Source organism: Tauraco erythrolophus, chromosome 5 (assembly GCF_009769465.1).
Source record: "Tauraco erythrolophus isolate bTauEry1 chromosome 5, bTauEry1.pri, whole genome shotgun sequence".
NCBI lineage: Eukaryota > Metazoa > Chordata > Aves > Musophagiformes > Musophagidae > Tauraco > Tauraco erythrolophus.
The window spans coordinates 80,986,680-81,008,429 of NC_141469.1; the positions used below are offsets into that span (position 1 = coordinate 80,986,680).

At 41.7% G+C, this 21,750-nt stretch overlaps 1 protein-coding gene across 1 annotated transcript; it reads left to right on the forward strand.

Annotated features, from left to right (window-relative positions):
- Positions 1 to 1,946: 1,946 nt before the first annotated feature.
- LOC104375933 (sodium/hydrogen exchanger 9B2) lies at positions 1,947 to 20,881 on the forward strand. Its single transcript, XM_086612512.1, is given in 13 exon segments — positions 1,947 to 1,960; positions 5,378 to 5,480; positions 7,087 to 7,270; positions 8,795 to 8,911; positions 8,914 to 8,964; positions 11,717 to 11,859; positions 13,777 to 13,904; positions 14,779 to 14,954; positions 15,473 to 15,579; positions 16,752 to 16,901; positions 19,192 to 19,300; positions 19,513 to 19,649; positions 20,642 to 20,881. Coding segments are annotated over 13 exon segments (1,659 nt in total).
- The last annotated feature ends 869 nt before the right edge of the window (positions 20,882 to 21,750 follow it).

A 21,750-nucleotide genomic window follows, 5' to 3' on the forward strand; every position in this document is an offset into this window, starting at 1 on the left:
CCTCAGGCTCATTACAGGTTTAACTTTTACCTTTAATCATGGTTGGAGCATTCTGGTCTCGTGTAGGGTTTTTTTGTGCAGTTTTTGAGTATCTCATATTTCAGTCAAGTGACCCTGGCAGCCAAGCAGGATCAAGTTGAGGCAGAAGTCCAGTTATCCAAAACAGCTCCACCAGCGTTCACTGACATAAATTCAAATGTTGAAAGCTCAGCCTGGCAGAATACTCTTTCAATGCTTTCAGAGTTTAATATAAAGGCCAAAGTTGTTCTTCTGTGGCAGATGCTGAAGACTTAACCTTGAAAAGAGAATCTCCCCACTGCGGTAACGTGAGAAACTTTTTTATACTGTGTATTCTGAAAATATGATTAAGAGTCCGAGAGAAAATTCGTTCTACATATTGCATATTGAACTTTATTAGTTAACATTTCTAAGCTCACTGGTGATTGTAATATACAGATGCTACTCCAATTTTTTTTTGTCAAAGCACTCCTGCAAGAAAAGGGGATACTGTCTGCTTTTCATGTTGCGCTAAAAGCACAGAGATACAGATTTTTTGCAGTGGTATTTTGAGAAGCTGATGGACAAAAAACAACAACAAACCACAAAAACCAAAACCCCCAAAACATCAGAGATTGCTGTTTCTTGCCTTATCAGCAATGTTTTTTGCAGATGTGTCAACAGCTACAACTCTGAAATGTGTCCTAATGTCTAGAGGGTTTCCAGATGGAATTATTAAAGGAGAATGGCTTCTTAATGCTCTTGTGACCTCTTAATTCTCTGTTGTCGTGGAACTGGGTAATTCTGTATTACCACTGGAGTGGAAGGAAAAGAAACTAAGAGGGTTTTTTGACTTTTCGGATTCTAGGTCAAACTTTTGTGGGGGGCAGGGAAAGAGACTTCTCTGCTTCAGCGTCTTTCTGGAAAATCTAATCTGATCACAAACCAGTGCTTTTTTTTCCACTCAGATATTGAGTCAGCTTAATTCTGTGAGATGCTACTGGGAGCAAGCAGCAACATGTTGCCTTTGAATCTGCTTCCATGCAGATTGTGCTACACCATTCCAGTGTAGCTTGCCAGGTGAGGGTGAGAAGGGTCTGTCTCGTTCCCTCCCGGGTGCTTAGAGACGGGGTGGACACACGGGATTCTTCTTTCAACAGTAGAAATGTCGTGATGGGAACACCACAAACATTCAAATATCTTTTTTTTTTTTTCCATTATTATTCTCCTGCCTGCCCCAATGCAATTCTTTTGCAAGCACCTAGAGGAGCGTCACCTAGAGATCCTCCTCCTTCCTCTGCCCTTACCCTGTCCCCGAGGAGGAGGATGATTGTGTGCATTCCCCGCGTCCCCTCCCGCACCCGCGGGAGAGGCGGCGCAGCAAAAAACCTTAACGCGTACAGGTTGCAACAAAACGACACGGTTAGAGGAGGGCTGGTTCTGGGGGACACAGATCCGCTTCCTTCTCCGCTCCCGTCCTCCCGGATGCTGCGGGTCAGGTACCGCCATCCCTCACCCGCCACCGTCCCGCCGCCCGCCCGGCAGCGACCTGTTGGCAGTGCCGAGAGACGGGAAAAGGCATCCGGGAAGCCTTTTGGGTCTTCCCAAGCTCCAGGCTGAGGTTTTCGCTGCCGGTTTAGCGAAACTGCGGCTTCGGAGGAGGGAGCGTGGCACCAGCAGCCGCGGCGGGGGAGGAGGAGCCAGAGCTGGCGCGGAGCTGCTGCCGCTGGCTGGGCGGGGATGGGATGGCCGCCTCGCCGTCCCGGCGCTGAGAGAGGCTGCACGGCGAGCCGTTCCGTCCCGCCGGTCCCTGCCGTTCCCGAGGTGAGTGTTCTGCCCCTCCGTCTCGTCGCACCGCCATCCCCCGCGGCGGGGGAGGTGAGGCGGGCACCGCGGCGGGAAGCCGCTGGGGGAGGCGGGCAGGAGGGCGCCTCTTCTTGTCGAGGAGGATGCGGCGTTCGCGGTTTGGGTTTTTTTTCCTTTTTTTTTTTTTCTTTTTTCCCTCCTTTTCTCCCCTCCCCCTTTTTCCTCCTTTTCCCCCCTCCTTTTTTTTCCTCCTTTAGTTCTCCTTTTTTTCCCCTCCTTTTTTTTTTTCTCCTTTTTTTTTTTCCTCCCTTTTTTCCCCCCCCCCCCCGAATGTTAGTTGCTGCGGCGGCAGCCGTGGTGTTTCGTTTGTGTTCCTTTCTGCACTGTGCGTGCACAAAGCAGGTCGCGGGCAGTCGCCAGGGCAGCAGAGCTAATAATATCCGCCTGCACAGGCTGCTCCGTCAGTCATCTCTGCAGCTCTCCCTCCCTGGCCGCCTCCTCGCCGGTTGAAAACAAGTAAAATGAGAGGATCTATAATGAAAACCGATTATAGAAACCTTTCTTGTTTCAAAATAAGGAAAGTATGTTTTACAGGGAGGTACTGGAATAAGCTTCTTACTGGCTGGTTTCCATGGCACAGGCCTTAGCCCTGTGGTATGAATTCTACGCCATGATTTCTCAATCACTAATTTTATTTTTTTTTTGTATAGGGATTGAAGTTTAAAAAATAAAACACCCCCCCTAAAAAAAAAAAATACCATGAACCCCCCAAAAACACCTATTCTGATCTAAGTGAACTAACTACTCACCTCGGTCCCATCAATCCAACTGGCCGTGGCTTGAAAGTTGCAGTATGAAGAACCTAACAGGGTGAAGACCTGTCAGAAAACAGGTAAAGACCTGTTTTCAACCATTCCTCCTAAGCAGAACATGCCATCTCTTTGCTCAGTCAGTCTCTCAATTTCTGTATGCCAGCGGTGAACGGTGCATTCAGGAGCTGAAGCTGTTGTGAGGTGGATTCGGTTTTCTTGGAAGTATTAATGTTTTTTGTGTCATCAACTACATGACCCCAAGAACTGGGATGTTGCAAAGCTGGATGGAGAGCAATATCTTTCTGTCCCTTACCCACATGCACCCCTTTCAGAATTACAAAATTAAGTATTTATAGTCTGGGGAAGGGATCAGCGAAGGGAAGGAGAGAGGCACTGGTAGGTTGCTGATACTTTCTGTTTCAGGTAGTAGACTGGCATTTGTGGATTCCCAGCCGCAGTGAAAGGACGAACAGTCCTTACCAATGAAATTATCGCTAATTTCATTAAAAAACTTTGAGACCATATCTATTTGGTTCCACAAGTACTAATTAAAAATATAGAAAAGTACTGGAATTTGAGTAATTTAACACTTCACATTTAAAAAGGAAAGAAAGCAGAACTATTACCTCGGAACACATTGAAAGTGTTTTCCTATGACTCTCTATTCTTCCTCTACGCCTTGGCCGTGTCTCAATCCAGTTTCGTATCAGAACAGCTCAAACAAAACCACCCAGATATAACAATAGCCCCTATCTTTGTTCATGGCATCAATCCTTCCCAAATATCAAACATATTGTTATAAACTAAAGGCTCGATAATTGTGAGAATCAGCTCTCTGACTTGCTTCCAGCAATTGAGCAAGGAAGGAATTTTTTGGCTCAAAAGTACTGTCTTGGCTTAAGTGGCATTTTGTATGGCCAGAGCAATGTAAAAGACTTCAAGAAAACACCATTAGCACTGAAATGTGGTTGGTGGGGAGTACGTGCACTCCGTTGCTGTAACAGAGAAGAACACTAGCAAGCGTGGTCCTCAGACACATGTGTGTGACTTGCTGGCTCAGACATGTGAAACTACAGTAAATATTCATACACAAAAAATTCTGACACACAGAACAGTATATGGCCATATCTCTTGTCAACATCTATGGGACAAGAAGTGGAGCAGTCAGACTGAGTAAATACAACGACAATTACCCACAAGCAACTTGGACCTTATTTCCCACCCGGAGAAGTAGCTACATGGGATACAAACAGTAAAAAAGAGACATGTTTTATCAGCTTCCCCCACACAAGAAGGACATGGAGCTGCTGGAGCAGGTCCAGAGGAGGCCACGAAGATGATCCAAGGGCTGGAGCACCTCTGCTATGGAGACAGGCTGAGAGAGTTGGGGCTGTTCAGCCTGGAGAAGAGAAGGCTCCGGGGTGATCTTATAGCAGCCTTCCAGTACCTAAAGGGGCTACAGGAAAGCTGGGGAGGGACTTTTTACAAGGGCGTGTAGAGATAGGACAAGGGGCAATGGCTTTAAACTGAAAGAGGGCAGATTTAGATTAGATATAAGGAAGAAATTAATTTTTCCCTCTGAGGGTGGTGAGACAGTGGAACAGGTTGCCCAGAGAAGTTGTAGATGCCCCATCCCTGGAAGTGTTCAAGGCCAGGTTGGATGAGGCTTTGGGCAACCTGGTGTAGTGGAGGGATTCCCTACCCATGGCAGGGGGCTTGGAACTAGATGATCTTTGAGGTCCCTTCCAACCTTGACCATTCTATGATTCTATAATATAGAGTGCAAATTGTGCATAGTCCTGATCTTTATTCAAACAGGCATCTTCTGTTTCTTAGCTATTCAGGAAGTGTGTTTGTGAATAGTGGCATCTAACAGTACCACGTTCTTGGAAAGTTCCCCTGAAAAGCTGGATCTGGTCAGATTTAAGTTAGGGAAGAGGTGTCCCCTCACGTGTTTGCTTTAGAAACTACAGTTGTTTCTTAGCTTTATGAAATGATTGCTTGCACTGCCATGCACACAGGTCGGTCCTGTGACACTTTTAGAACTAATGTTCTTGGTAAGTGATAGTGACAGTGAACAAACTCTATCTTGTGCTGATAGGAGGCACAAATATATATATGTATACGTACATACATATATATATATGTATAACAGCCATACTTTTAAGGAGGAAATAAGAAGTTAGCACAGATCACAGTGATTCTAAAACTTAGATTTTTTTTAAAAAATTTGTTTTTTTTAGTGCTTGACTTTGTAAGCTTAATACTGTTCTTCTGTTAGTTTCTGTCTTTTGTACAGCTGGAGAGGGACTTTTTACAAGGGCGTGTAGTGACAGGACAAGGGGCAATGGATTTAAATTGAAAGAGGGAAGATTTAGATTAGATATAAGGAAGAAATTTTTCACTGTGAGGGTGGTGAGGCACTGGAACAGGTTGCCTAGAGAAGTTGTGGATGCCCCATCCCTGGCAGTGTTCAAGGCCAGGTTGGATGAGGCTTTGAGCAACCTGGTGTAGTGGAGAGTGTCCCTACCCGTGGCAGGGGGGTTGGAACTAGATGATCTTTGAGGTCCCTTCCAGCCCAAACCATTCTATGATTCTACAGCATTTGCAAGCATGCAAAAACCATTTACTTCCAAATCAGGCTGTGAGATTTTTTCCGCCTGATCTATGGGGAAGGAAATAACATCACTGAGAAATCCTGCATCAGGAAGATAATATTATTTGCTCCTCTCTAACTTTTCTACCTTTATTGCTTTCTTTAGATTTGCAACGATGATAAAGGACAATATTGTAAATGACAATGAAGATTCTGAGCCATCAGTATGCGAAAGTAATGGCATGATTCCCATGCATAAGAAAAACGAGGTAATGAATTAGGATCCCAAAGTACAGTTTTAATCAGAGGAATCCTCCTTTTCCTTTCCTTTTTCTTCCGACGTCTGTTAAAATCCCTGCATCTGAAGGGAATATAAGGAGAAATCTCCTCAGTGGAAATTTCTTACAATTAACGTATGTTCAGTTTTTAAAAGTCTGTGGTATGTTGGATTGCTGGAAAACAGTGGTTGAAATTCACCTTGAAGTGGAAAATGCATCAGCATAAGTTTTACAGTCAGCCATGGAAGAGAATTAAATGGACTGTAAGATTGCTACTTTGCTTTCAAATTATGCCTATCCATTCACTTGCTGAAAGTTTTCACGGATGTCTTCCTTCTTTTACCTAATAGAAATAAAAACCCCACAGTTTTAAATTTCTGTATGCATATTTCCAGTGTTCTTGGAAACTTCTATGGCCTTAAAAAAGATATGCAGTAATTGCAAGTAAGGATAAAATTCTTAACATAAAAGGCACTTCAGAGTAAGCATATAGCATGGACTGTAAAGATAAGTGCCCTGTGGTGTATCTTTATACACATGGGCAGCTGGTGATCACAGAATCACAGGGCAAGTAAGTAACTCCATGCTAAAAGCTCCCAAGATTTGTGTTCCGACTGTGACAGTAACTCCATGCTAAAAGCTCACAAGATTTGTGTTCCAGCTGTGATTCTGAGTAAGGGAGATACATATATATATATATCTCGAGAGAGAGATGAGACAGAAAAATAATAGGAAATGTGGAACTATTACTGGAGGAGGGCCAAACCACAGTATAGGCAAAAATTCCATGTCCATGCTGTGACAATGAGCTAATGTGAAGGTGAATAATCATAAGGGAAGGTAGGTGATTAACTTGTTAAAATAAGGACCCTAAAGTGAAGTGAGACATACCCAAAAATGGTCAAAGAACACTTCAGCTATGAATATGGGTAAGTAGATGAATCGGTATAAGAGAACAGCTTCAAGGAAAGAAGTCCCAGGGTAGTATTTCTCCATCTCTACCTTGACTTACCAGCTTGAGCCTTCCAGCAATGGATCATGTGAGTAATGCTTGCACTGGCCAGCTGTTCTGTTTCTTTCATCCTTGTCTAATCACAAGTAGGTTTTGTTATTGTGTTATATAGGAGTTACATCGCAGACCCTGTCTCACTGGAACGATGCTACTTGTTAACTGTGTTGTGAAATCCACTCTGGAAGCTTGAACCTTATCAAACTGTAGAAACTATTAATAAATATTTAGCTTGTATACAAAACAAGCTGAACCTGGCCTGTTAATATCGTTTCTTCATCAAATATGCTGATATTGTTGCTGAACAAGTGCTATTTGTATTGGGACAGGAGCCCTGTCAGTTGCAGACAAAAAGGCAAATGTCCCACAGTATCTCATATTCCGTTCTCTGTGCCATGCAAAAACAAACACAGAACCAAAAATCCCAAATATACTACAAAGCTGGACCATTCCTACAGGAGTTGTGTAGTTAATGTAGTCATCTGTGGACAGGGTGGATGTAGTGCATCACAGCTGATTTCAAGTCTTGTACACTACTTCAAATGTATTCAGTGCCACTTCTGAGAGAGTCTCGTTGTTTTCGTTCAGGAGGGACCACCAGTAGATGCCAAAGGTACTGATGGGAATATTCAAACAGAAGAAACTGCTCTCTTGAATCATTGTGCTCAGCAACCTGCGGAACCGACAGCAGGGTCTTCAACACCTGCAAGAACATGGAGGCAAATATTCGCTTGTCCTCCTCAGGGTTTGCTGGCCCAAACAGTGACAAACGGTATGTGAGAAAGATAGAGTTTAATTAAACTGAGAAATGGCAAATGAAGTACTCGTTTCTCTGGGTGTGATGATATCTGTCCGTTGTCCTTTAAAACAATGAAGGGAAGTAGCTGTGTTTTACACATCACGCTTTTGTTTCAATGTTTTAGCAGGAAAAAAAAAAAAAAAAAGAAGTGAAACAAAGATTTGAATGTGTAATTTTGGTTTCTCCGTCCTCTCTTCTGTGTTTAACATGGTAGGTGTGTTTTTTGCATTGCAAATTGTTTTCATCAGAAGAAAGACCTCCAAATTCTCATCTTGATAGTTCGTTTTCGAGCAAGAGCATTGAGATGGTTATAAGCACGGAGGCATTTTTGGCACACTGGATGGCTTTTTGTTGAATTAAGGCAACAAACACGAGACTTTGCAGTGCTACCTTCCTTTGTGTTTTAATACCCCAGTCTTGCAAATTCAAGAATCCTGACTAGAAAGCAAACTGACCTGTTCTGTTTAAGATTTGCCCTGCACTGAAGGCTCACAGAAGAGAATGCCTGGCTAACCAGTTATTTCAGATTTTTCCTAACAAAAGCCAGTTCCTGTGGCTTCGACTGCTTCCACAGCGTCCATTCTCTCTCACTTGGCATTCTTAGGCTTTTATGTTTGGAAATCTACTGGTCTTCCCTTTGCCACCTGTCACCCTCAATAAGATTAAGAAAAATCCATCCTACAAATGCAGTACGTTTTCTTGTGACCATGAGAAGAGGGATTTATTCAATACGTTTTTTTCTCTCCTTCAATCTTCTGCTTTTATATCTATGCATGCCTGTTCTTGTTGGATAACTGTAGGAACAGATTTGGGAACATTTTAAGAGCATAATATTTTCCCATATTTTATAATATTTTCACTTAATGTTCTCACAATATTTTTCAGGAAATTTTTTTTCCCTCTGTATTATTCCTCTTTGATTGCGGTATTAAGGGAAGTATCTCAACTACTTCAGGCTGCCCAGAGACATTACCTTCTTCAGATATTTTTTTTTTCCCCCAGGGATAGCAATGTATTGCACAAACACATCCAGCTAAAAAATGGTACCTAAATTCTTTTAAAAATTAGACTGGAGCTGTAGTCCTTAGCTCAAAGATATGCCAGGCTGTATAGCAGCAGGTTCTTACTGCAGTTCTGAAGCAGCTGAAGGAAGATAAGCAAATGCAAGTTAAGGTAGTGAAAGTCTTTGCTTTAAGTTTGGGACCTGTTAAGTGCTTTCCGCAGTGGGCCAAGGCTCACTCAGTACTTTTTGGTCCCTAATGATATTCCTGTTACCAGTTTTTAAAGTGTCTTAGCATCTGTAAAATCAGAACACCAGTTTAGGGAGCATCAAAGATTAAACATGTTGTTACGATTAAACTATTTTTTAAGGTAAGTGATTTTATTTCTGAAAGTCATTGTATCTTTTTCACTAGTAGAAAAACAGATGTCATCTAATAGCAAACACAATTGTCCCTGAGAGATGATTAAATATGAATATTTCTTGCTTTGTTCCAGTTGCAGTCGTGGTCCTGGTTTGGGCTGTGGTTTGGTCCATCACTGGGAGCGAGTGTCTCCCAGGTGGAAATCTGTTTGGAATTCTGTTTCTTTATTTTTTTGCTGTCATTGGAGGTAAATTTTTGGATTCATTAAAATACGAACGCTGCCCCCTCTCCCTGCTCTTCTGGGTAAGATATCTTTCCTTCTTTTCTTCCTGCATATTGTGTTGTTTAAACCATCAAGTAGTATCTGCATGCTAGATATGTTTGGATTGGGAACAAACAAATGGCATCACGCTCAAAATCTGTAGCTTTTCCAAGTGGCTTTTATCTGGTGGTCCTCTCCAAGAAGGTGCAAATTCTCCAAACTGCACCGACTGAAGTTGGCTGTATGTTACTAAGGCTCTCCTCTTAACTCTTTGGGGGCCAGAGAACTGTATACCTACAGATTCAAAGATTATGGTCCTTCAGTCCCCTCCGTCACAGTTACTTAAAATTTGGGTTTAATATCACCCAGCAGGAGTCTTAATCTAGACCTCTTGTTATAGTAGAATAATTAATTCATGAGGAAATTATTGTTGAGCTGTTTCCTATGTATCTCACACAATGAAAATATTTTCCAAAGAAAACACCACAGGGATTCCCTCTACTGGTAATCCAAAGCAATTTATTTCTTCTCCTTTTATCTCAAGATAACTGAAACCTGATAAAATAAATTCACTACAAGGAATACTTCTCTGAAGAGAGGTATTTTGAGTCAGTCATAACATTGTTTTTCATATCAACATAGAATCATAGTATGGTTAGGGTTGGAAGGGACCTTAAAGATCATGTAGTTCCAACCCCCCTGCCACAGGCAGGGACATGTCTTATTTTACATAAAAACGCAAAATAGAAGTGGGAGGTAAAAATGACGTTAATTTTTACGTAATCAGAACTTTTCAGACTTCTTTCCTAGAGGAGATTTTGGTTAGATCAGTACAATATTGTGATGTAAATGAACTGAAAAATGAATCTTCAAGTTCTCCTCACTAGCTGTATTCTGCCCTCTTACTGTGCTTGGTGCATAAACCAGTAAAGCCGGTGACAGACAGCAAAGTTTCATGGCAGAGCGGGCTGCCAGTATCTGCTTGTAGTGCACAGATGCAGTTTGGTAACGTGCATAACTGGTGGTGTCCAGGCAGCACGTGTGGTCTTGCACCGCTTAGTTTCGCAAGCAGGAAAAAATTCGTGAGAGGGAGGGAAGTTTTGCATGTACCACGCGTGCCCGCAATAATGTGAGCACAGAATGTAACAGGCAGGGAGTCTGCCCTTTCTAAGTAAACACCTCCCTTAAAAAAAAAAAAAAAAAAAGTTTCTGACCATTTGGATTCTGCTTTTTTTAATTGCTTCTGTATCTAAAAGTTACGAGTTGAGCATGAAACTGCTCGTCAGACAGGGAATACTGAAAACCAGAAACTTAAGCATGACAGCACGCGTCTGTAGAGTTGCTTAGGACAGAGTTTATTGTTCACATCCCCAGTCTTTGAGGAAAATTGGAGAAATCTGAGTCAGAAGAGACAGACAATGCTTTTGAATATTCCTTTTTCCACTAAAAATACAAAACTTGTACTCTTACCTGCCTTTAATCCAGTTGTGCTTGGTGCAGTTGACTGTAATGTGGCTGGCTGAGCACTTACATACCTTATAGCGAGCCCCTGTCTGAGATAAAAAGGAGTGAAATTGCTGCTGAAACAGTCACGTAGTATATTTTAGTTATACATTGCAGAGAGGTTTCCGCAGCAGGTGACATGGACCTGAACAGTGAAGATATCCTTTGAGGTGGAGTTTTTTGCTTTGAGTAGATTTCTAGATCAGGATAGCTCTAGTGCCTATGGACCTCAAGCAAACATTGCAAAGAGCAGTGTGATCATTATCCTAGCCTGATATAATTGTCATGAGGTACTGCAGATTAATTAGGCCACTGTTTGGTTTTTTTTCTGGGAGGTGGTAGGAAGAACAATGACCAAAAGTTTAGCATGTTCCAGGACAAACTGAGTCCACAGTCAAGGCTCACACCAAGCTGAGACCAACCTAAGCACGGCGCTCGTTTACTTTTTGTGTTTTTTGGTTTCCGTTTCTTAAGGTGGCTGATACAATATTACACCACAAAAATGTATCTTTGAATCTATCGGGACCTACAATGAACCTCTGCAGATCTATAATTAAAGTCACGTTTTCCTGTGCTTTTCTGTATCCTTCCAGAACTACTGTTCTGACAGCTTTGCAGGAGGTCTCTGATTAGCTGTTCTGCTAATATTTACAAAAGGTTGGATCTTGCAAGTAGCTCAAATAGAGGATAAGAGCAAATAGCTGAATTTTCCCCTTTTTCCCCTCTTTGCATAAAAGTCATATTGCCAGAGCATTTAAAAATATCTAAGCTAGTCCACGATTACCTGTTTTAGGTTATATTTCCTAATTAACTCAGCATTATGGTTCCTGTGATACCTACATTTCTTACACCTAAGAGGATTTTTAACCGTTTCCAACTTCTGAGGTAGATATGCTATATTAGACCATCGTCCTCTTTTCATGTTAGAACAAGCTAACAAGAAAAATATCCTTAAGGATGCAGAGGTGTCCTTGCTTGTGGTAAGTATGATCTGCACCTGGTGAACAAAGCTGAATTCTGTTGCCTTGCACTAAAGCTATGTGTCATCATCCTACGGATTTATTTGTTGGTGACCTGGTGTGTTAGTCCTATTTCATTGCTTTAAACATGTCTCTCTCTTTCCACACCTCAGTCCCCATTGGTAAAACATGGCTAATAATTCAGAACATGAATTGTTTTTTTTGTCTCTCATAAATACATAATATGGCATCTATTTTTAAGAATTCTATGCAGGCTTTTAGTGCAGTGCGAGCAAATCATTTGACAGGAGCTTATTTGTTTTCATTTAAGGGATGCTACTTGCTGGTTTCCTAATCCGAAATACCCCATTCATTAGTGACATTGTCCAGATAAACCTACACTGGTCTGCAGCACTGAGGAATATCGCTCTTTCAGTTATCTTGACCCGAGCAGGACTTGGCCTGGATCCAAAGGTATGGCACCAACCATTTGTGTGAGGCAAAGTATACAACAGCCCTCAAAAAGGTTCAATAATTGGTTCTGTTAAAAATGTTGAACTGTTTAGTCTTAGAAGATCTACAAATGAGAGCATTACAGAAAGCACAGTTTCTATTGTATAGTAGATATGTTAATATTGGCAGTTGGATTTGTAGAGTAGGCAAGCAATTGAAAAATTACCTGAAGAAAACTGATTTTATGACTATTTTCTCCCTTGCCTTGAAGAAATTTCCTGAATTTTGTGAGCAGAACATCTTGATGATATGTGCTCCATCGTGGTCTGTCAGGAAGAGTTTACGTTCTCTGACAAACTCCCCATCGATTTACACCAGTGAATTTACACTGGTTACAAGTAATGGAAGGGACCCCCAATCCTTGAAATAGAACGTTCCTTGTGTTGACACCAATCAAAAAAAACCCAACTAACCAAAAAATCCAAACCTGTGTGTCTGTCTTACTTTTTTTCTTTTTTTTTTTGTAGAATTATTGCCATTTTTATGCAAATATATTAATCGCAAAGCTGAATCCTGCTCCACTACAAAAACAATGCTTCACATCATAATAAAGCCCACTTTGAACAAAAAAAAATAGTCTTCCTCCACACACTATGCAATGTGATGTTCCATAAATCAATGAAGGCAAGGTGTTTCTTGATCAAAATCAGCTGGCTGAAGTAAAGCTGTACTATATTGGCCCTCATCTATTTAAGGGGCTGCTTAAAGTTTATATAAAACTTAGGTCAAGTATAGCTAGTTCAGAACAACTGAACTGATTTTTCTTAACCAAGATGAAATCCAGAGAGTTGCCAAGGCTTCAGATATTTAGGAAAATAGGGTTTTGTCATTCTTGAGAAATGCCTAGTTTCCTAGATTACTATCACCCATTTTTCCAAGATGTTGAAGCTTGTATGAACATGGACTGTGTGTTGTTACAAACGGTCTGGATGCCCAGTTCTGTGAGATTGCTTTTCTATTTCGTGACAACTTTTTTGCCAAAAGAATTTAATTTTTGACTCATTTTTCTCCCATGTGGCAATCGAAACTGTCATTCGGACTCAGTACGTAGCAATGCTTTGACACAGTTCCAATTGTTCCTCATGCAACTGAAGCTGTGAAGACAAAGATGTCAGTTGCTCTGGTGACTTCTCGGCCCTAATTATTACGCTGGGATAAACTGCGCTGGTAAAAAGTGCAAATCATTGATTTTTTTTTTTTTTCCCCCACGTCAAAATTAGTGACCTGTCCTTGCAAAGTCATGTTTGTGACTGACTATTAAAGGCAGCTGTTACAAGTAAATACTCCGTTTTAGAGAAGCTTTTGAATAGAAGTTGCTGAGCCCAATGGACCTTAATCTGCTCCGGATATCAAGGGAGAGACAGCGGAAAGAAAAGCTTGGCTCCTTGCACCAAGTTTATGTAGTTGTACAACTCTTCATGATTTGTTCATGGATTTGGGGATAATCTTTTGGAGGTGCTCATGCAACTTGTGGGTTTATAGCAAAATCTTTTGTCGATGGAGCGAATGACCTCAGGTAACTGTGGGTAAGTCAGCTGTGCTAGGGGTGTGCTTTCCCAATGGATCCCAGCTAGTGAGGCCTCTCACGTTTAGTTTGCTCTGCACGAGAAGCCAGGCTTCTCTACCACTCCTTCCTGTGATGTGCAGGAACCTTGCTGAACCCAGATTCAGTGGGTTTCACTGCCACGCTTGGAATTTTCTATCCAAATCCGGTTGTGCTTGAGTCTGTCTCTGGCTTAGGCCATGTAAAGCTGTCATATCCTCTACGGCAGCACCAAAGGGATTCTTTTAATAAACCATATCAGACCGTAAATGTGTTTCCTCTCGATAAAGCCAAGGGTGCTGATACTGATGTCTGATTGCCCTTTTCTATTGCAGGCCCTTAAGAAACTCAAAGCAGTCTGTTTACGGCTTTCTTTTGGACCGTGCATCACAGAAACATGCACAGCTGCTGTTCTTGCCTACTTGTTCATGCATTTGCCATGGCCATGGGGATTTATGTTAGGGTAATGTACTGTCTTTTCTCCTGTGTGACAAAGGTGCCTGTTTTCATGCTGCAGTGAAATGATCCAAGTGTAGCTAGTTCTCTGTGCCAAGCAGAGACCTCAGTTTAATGCCAGTTAGGAAGGTGTGCTTAGCTCCTGTGGTTTTTTGCTTACCATTCATGTCTGGCTCTGTGGCTAATATAAAGGTCACATTTCCAGGCTGTGGAGGAGTACTTGCATCATTGCTCTTCTGTGTTTGTGATCTGGGCACTTGAAGAAAGAACAAGGATGGTGCAATTCCTGAGTCTTTAACCACAACACAGAGGGCGTTTAGGGGCAGAAAATGATACCACAGTTCAGAGAATCTCCATGCTGGAATGCTGAATTTCCCCACAGAGAGATGCACGTAGGACAGTCTTTCTGTCACAAGTCAAGAATAAGGGTATGACTTGTTATATTCTGGAGTAATATCCTTGAAGAGGAAACATTTTCCATCTAGTTCTATCTAAAATGGAGGACTTGGTCTGGACCCGTATGCTGGAGCAAGCTCCTCCTCTGCCACACACTGGTTTTTATGAGAAGGAACTGGGCTACTGAGTCATAAGCAGGTCTAGACCAGGTTCCTAAATTGGACAATCAAGGCATAACTGGCCTGCAGTGAGACTCAAGTCTTAGTCTGTGGAGCCTTTTACTTTTAATATCATTGAATTGGGCAGGAAGTAAAAGCTGATTGCAAATCCATATAGAAATATCCCTGCTTGTACTTAGGTAAGGAAGATACCTTATGTAAAGGTCTGTTTATTTATACTTTTAAAATAATTGGGGTCAGAACATTTTGAAGTTTTTTAGTTCAGTGCTTTCTTTTTTAAGAGAGGCTGAACTTGTGTGTTTTCAGTTTTGTTCTAGGTGCAGTCTCCCCTGCTGTGGTGGTTCCCTCAATGCTGATTTTACAAGCCGGGGGATACGGGGTGGAGAAAGGTGTCCCAACTTTGCTAATGGCAGCTGGCAGCATTGATGACATCCTGGCTATCACAGGCTTCAATACTTGCCTTGGGATGGCTTTCTCTTCCGGTACGCTGGTTAATCTGTACGTGGTGAAATCCAGAACAAACAGTGATATTTTGAGGAATGTGTGCTCTGTGGCGACTGACTGATTTGTAGCTTACCGACATCTCCTTATAAAGTTCATGTATGGACTTGACTATTGAGAGGGAAATTACCCATGATGAAAAGTCTTGGTGTAACATTGTGTGCTCTGAGTTGTGGGTCACATCAGCTTTCAGAGAACACTTTTCCCTGTCTGCTCCCTCAGCTGCGAAGTCTGGTCCCTGCATGCCCAATCTAAGTGCTTTCAAATTTCTGTGGGTTTGGCAATTTTCTCGCAGTGGCTCTTTCTCTGGCTTCTCTGGCACGCTTTCTTGGCATGAGCTTGCACTATCCAGTTGTTTCAGAGTCATAGATTCCCTCCTTAACCCCAAGTAATTTAAAGCGGACGTTGTCCTGGAATTGCCCTTGTAGGTCTACAGCATGGTTTGTGCGTGAAGGGTCTGTGTATGACTTACTGAACCCACTTTTCTTTTCCCAAATAGGTTCTACTCTGTACAATGTGCTCCGAGGAGTGCTGGAGGTTGCTGTTGGCATAGCAGCTGGGGGGATGCTGGGAATGTTTGTTCGATATTTCCCAAGCCACGATCAGGTGAAAACCCAGTTTAAAAAGTTTTTATAAAATAATTTTTATAAAATAATTTTATAAATTCTTTGCTAAGGGATGATATTCCGAAGTTATTCATTTCCAAGCTTCGTATGAAGCTGCTTTTGGGAAAAGCTGCGTACAGTGCTAAGAGCTTCCAGGTTGCAAAGCCTGTCAAGTGAAAATATGTTTTATAGGTGATTACTCGTTTACTGCAACAGCAACAGTGTATGATCTCGTAGTCCTTCCTGATGCAGAGTTGGGAATCCAGCTTGCCATCCTGCTGTATTTGAAGGCGGTGGAAGTGTCCACATATAAAGGAGAAAGGGTCTGATACCTATTTCAGGCAGTAAAATAATCATCGATTAGACTGATGTGCAACACATTTACTTCTATAAGATGTTTCCAGTAGGCCTAAGATTAAAAACGAGTAAAGTGGACAGATTGTGGGCTTTAAGTGATTGGGCATATCATCAATGCTGATTAGAATGCGTTACTTTCAATAAAAATTAAACTTACATAAAATGGTGGATGAATTTACTAACAAGCAGCAATTAAGTAAACAGAAAATTGTGGAAGAAAGTCGATATGTTCCAGACTACTTCTATTGCCCTCAGTAGGATGAACTTTTCCTCTTATTAAATAACATAAGAAGTGTGGTACAGGAGCCAAAGAGATAAATAGAAATAGGGAACAATGGCAGAGCTATGACTCTGCTGTGCAACCAAATAAAACTAGACTGTGCCCATCAAACATTTGTTTGACTTGTCCTTAAAAACATCTGCTGGCAAGGATTTCACCTCTCCTTGGACAAACTGTTCCAGTACGTAACTGTACAGGTAGAAAATCCTGTCATCACAGAGTTAAAGCAGGGCTGTTAGAATAGAGCATCGTGTTCCTTGTGATACAAAAAGTCTTTTGACAAGGAGATTTTGGATGGGCAGAAGAAAGAAAATATTATATTTCCAAAATTTTAATTTCTTAGGAACTAATGTCCAAAAAAAACATCAGCTTGACTGAATAGTTTAAGTCTCACTTGAAAGCTTTGATTCTTTCACAATGGTTAATGGTAATTCTTATTTTCAAATTGCAGTTTTCAAAATTAACGGAAGTAACCTTTTTCCTCTATTTCTAAAAGAAATTTACTCTTTTTTTTTTGTCTATTTCCCTGGCTGCAGGCATCTCTGGCATGGAAGAGGTCATATTTTGTACTCGGGCTGTCCATGTTTGCTGTTTTTGGCAGCATCTACTTCGGCTTCCCTGGATCAGGAGGCCTCTGCACATTAGTCTTATCTTTTGTGGCAGGTGTGGGATGGTCTGAGGAAAAGGTGAATGTTTGTGGAAGCAGCATACCATACCGAAACTCCTCTGAATGTACAGCTTGTCACGAGTGGTAATGGTGCATTTATGAAGCTTTAGAGGTTGTAGGGGTTAAAAAAAACATTCCATGTTTATTTTGGAAGTCTTTAACGTTTAGCACAACAGCAAGTTACCTTGTATGTGACCATATATCAATACAGAGCCTAACATACTGACAGAGAAATGCTCACAAGCTTTTCTTAGACATCTTAAGCCATGTAAAGGAGATTTAGTTGTCAAGGCACTTGAATCCAGAGCTTTATGTCCCAGCTCTGTGTGTCTGTAACCTTACACAGCCACTTTATGGTAAGATTTACAAGCAGGTGTCCAAATGTAGTTGTGCACATGGCCTGAATACCCTGAGCTTTTGTCCCCTGTGGTTTTGAAGGGTGAAATGGAAAACAGTAATTAACCATCCTCTCTCATCTTTCCCAAATCGCAGCCAGCGTATTCTGGATAAATTAGAGAGCAGAGTGTCCGTAATAAGTGGTGATGTAAGGCCATACAAAACCCACCCAAAAGACTGCTTTTTAGTCACTTTCTCTTAGCTACTTAGCCTGCTTCCTCTTACTGTTGCTGCCCCGCTGCATTGCTGTACCTTGGCATGTCTCTTTTGCTTGATATCATCTACCCTCAATGTTTTGAGGGGATCTTCCTCTCCACAGCTGTAGCCTTGAGACATGCAGTAGGAGAAAGGGAGAAGAAGAGAAAGGAAAGGGGATCAGATAGAGCAGAGTCCAACTAGATCCTGACTTCAGTAAGATCTCAAGGTTTGTTAAAACAACAGAAGAGAAACCATGGTTTTTATTTAAAAGTATTACGTTGTCCAGTTTTAAAAGAAGAAACACTCTTATTGGGACTTAACCACTTAAGGACATTACAACTGATAAAGCTCTCTACTGAAAAGCTTTTAAACCATTTCAGAAGGAAGGACCTTAAAAGAGTATATGCAGTCTATAAATGCTTAGTTTAAATTCTCTTGATGACTGGATGAAGCTTCTTGGCCTTAAGGATGTTGCTTTCAGTTTTTATCAGATACAGTCAGAGGTGTCTGCATACTGTATGTTCAATATATTACCAAGGTTTTCCTGCTGAGTTTCTCAAAGGCCACTGCCTCATGCTGTGCCTGGTGGAAGTCACTTGGCAAATACTGTCGGCAGAGAACAAGGAACAGTGTACCTATTGCTGGAACAGTTAAATGCACGATAAACAGACTGAAATAATGCTAGCATTGGTAAAGAGGATTTGGTTTTTTTTTTTTCCAAAAAAAAAAAAGGGCAAGATAACAAGAAGAAATGAGGCAAATAAAGAAAAATGTTTAGAAGTCTGTATATTTCCACCTCATTCTCTCTAAGGTCACACAAGTTTTTGTATTCCGGTCATCTATTCAGTCAATTCCATTGACTGAAGAGCAAGAACAGGGTCAGTCCCAGAGAGAACACCAAGGACAGGACACGTCTAGGCCCTGGATTGATTATTAGGTGACAGAGCACTGCACTGATATTTTCCACACACTTCAGTCTGAAGATTCCTGTGTTATTGTAGAACCCACTTAATTAAAGAAGAAGTGCTGTTAGATACACTATGTGTACCTTTTCGCCTAAGTGGAAGATTCCTGTTTATCCTGGCAGCAGTTGTTTTAGGAAGATTGTTAGGTGTAAAGTTCAAACAAAAGGAGGAAAGATGGCTTTGCCCTTTTGCAGTACATCATACTGGAAAGTTCAGCACTTTTTACTAGTATGGGATTTCAGACTTGCTCAGTCTAACTTTGCTCCTGCTCACGTGGAGACAATGAGCAGTGTCTCCTGAGTGAGCGCAGCGTGAGTGGAGTTAGGTCATGACTGAAACTTTTGAGGGTCTGACTCTGCCCAGACACCAATGGAAGAACACGTTGAAGCAGGTAGCTCCCAAAGGCTCAGAAACTTAATGGCAAAGCTGTTGAAATTCTGTCTTCCTAAATACTGAAAATCAGCTGTGCTTTATTTTCCTCCTTGTCTGCAAACTGCTGTGTTACTGTTCAAACATCCGTGATTTTTATTTCTCTTCTTGAGATAGCAAGTATTTGTTTACTAGCAGAGCTAGACACACTCTGGCCTTCAAAAGATGTGCAACTGATTTTGAATCTTTTAGGTCAAAGAAGGGGGAGCAATTCTGGACAATCTTTATGATACATTTTCACTTTGTCCTTTGATTAATTCAATGTTGTGTCTACTTGGCCATATTTTTGTGAATTTACAATTATTTTTGGTTTTGTTGCAGAAAGAAGTAGAAAAAATTGTTGCAGTTGCATGGAATATCTTTCAACCTTTTCTTTTTGGTTTAATTGGAGCAGAAGTATCTGTTACATCTCTTAGGCCTGAAACTGTTGGTAAGATCATCCGCTAATTATCCAGCTTTCATTACTGGCTTCCAAAGAATGTCTATAAAGCAATCTAAAGCAAAGCAAACTATGGCTGACCCAGAAAAACACCCCCAAAAAAACCAAAACCCAACCTCACTGTAAAGATACAGTTTTAGGAGGCTTATTCCCCTCAGGCACCTTGGCACAAAAGTACTGAGAAGTGTTTGTCTTTGTTGCAGGGCTCTGTGTTGCTACATTAGGCATTGCCCTAGTTGTGCGAATCATAGCCACGTTCCTGATGGTGTGTTTTGCTGGGTTTAATTTCAAGGAGAAAGTATTTGTCTCACTGGCATGGATTCCCAAAGCCACTGTCCAGGTAAACAGTCTAACATCACTTGCATTCCAGGCTACATCTCTGGTCCTTAGCAAAGCTCCTCGTAACTAGCACAGCAATAAACAGAGACAGAATCGGGCTCCATAACGGCCGAGTGTAGTATGTGCACAGTTCAGATGCTAAACTGCCCCAAGTCTGCTTGAAAAGTGCATGGAGAGCCTTCTAAGTGAAGGTGTTTTGCTTGCATCCTGAGTTGTACTCTTAATAATGACAGAGGACAGTACGTGTATCATAGGAAGTTTAACTATTTCTCAGCTATTGCAGGTTATTATGCCTTTACAAACAGATTCAGAGAACTCTCAGAACAAAGGTAAAATCGTTTCCCTCTTACACCATAGGAAGTGTCTGCAGGGACAGTCACACCAGAGGCTCAGAATGGTGTCGTCATTTGTGGTCATTTTGGTAAGAGATAGTCTGACAGCCATATTGCTGGAGAAGGCTCAGGCTGGCTGCATTCCTGCTCCTTTATTTCAGTGATCGTAAGGTCATTTAGACTTCGCCTCAATAGCGTGATTACTTGCAAGCAAAACTTAGTACATTGTCCGAACAGGCAAGGGTTATTGCACGATTTGTGAGCCGATTTTTCAGAAGCTGCTACTAATCAACTGCTCTTGGGATGCATTCTCAAGGTGTGGCATTTTAACAGCTGCAATATGCAATATACTGGCCCATTTCATTAATCACACATTCTCCAGAAATGTGGATAAGATGGCAGCTAAGCAATGTTCTTCACAGGAGGGAACCACTCAGATAAAGTCTCTAGCTAAGGAAATTCAAAGTGTAGCCAAGTGAAAATTGTTCTCATAGGTGTAATACAATATTTACTTTTCTATGTACTGCCTAGAAATGAATGCATTGAATGTACTAAAAATGTCAAATCTATGTTAAACGTTGACTGATGATTAGTCCCTTTTTTTCCTCTTTCAATGTTTAAGGTTACTTGCTCTATCTCAGCAATGTTTCCTTTCCTGCAGGCTGCAATAGGTTCCCTTGCCCTGGATACAGCAAGAAGTCATCAGGATAAGCAACTGGAAAAGTATGGAATGGATGTACTGACAGTAGCTTTCTTGGCTATCTTGATCACAGCTCCGATTGGAGCCCTGGTTATTGGCTTGGCAGGGCCCAGACTTTTGCAGAAGGCTCAGACAAGTAGCAAGGACGATGAGGAAGGTGCTGAGGTTGGAGAAGAGGCAGCGGCCTGTGAGCCTTCGTGAGACAGACATCTACAGGAATATGGTCCTTCAGCCCTTACACTTCTGTTGAGTAAAGACAGCCATGTCTGCAATCTTTCTGGAGGAAATCAAAACAAGTATCAATTATGTCTGCTATTTTAAAAGCAGCCCTGGTGATGGAGTTTTATAAAATATTTTTATGTGTCAATGGTGCTTTAAGAGATGAAATAGCCAAACATACAGTGAATAGGCTGGCCAGGCAGTGAGTCACTGAGGAGTCAGCAGTCAACAGTTACTTGAAATGTGTGGGCGTGAGGCCAGGGAGAGGATCAGAATCGTTCAGGCACGGAGCAGAGTCATGAGGTGGGATATAAACAGAAGAAAACAGAAACTAATGTGAATAACTTCTTGATTCTTGAAACTGGGCTGAAAGATGAGAAGTTCAACAACTCAAAGAATGCATCTTCTGAGTAAGAGACTGCTGACACATAGTGAATAAGTTCTTCCAGGGCTTGGTGATTCCCTGCCCTTCCTCATTCGGGTTCCAAAACTTGCCTTTTCCTATCGCTGTTCTTTCTCACAGCTCATGGATTCCTTTGTCCCTTCAAGGGATTGTCAGCTCCGGTTGTAGCAAGAAACAGCAAGTGGCACTTATGTGCTAAAAGAGACGGTTGGGTCCATCATGAACTGGGGTAATACAGGTGCTGCTGGTGCTGGTAGAAAAAAGCACTGAGCTTGAAAACGGGATGAGGGTTGTGGGGAGGCTGTAAGGACCGGGAGAGGGTTGTATGGGATTGAGATGGCTGCTTCTTCAGCCTTCGCACAACATGATGTCAAGGGAGGGAAAGCCATCTCTTTGGCCACTGAGAGTGGTTCTGGTGCTGGCCACCGTAGGACAGAGGGGAGAGCTC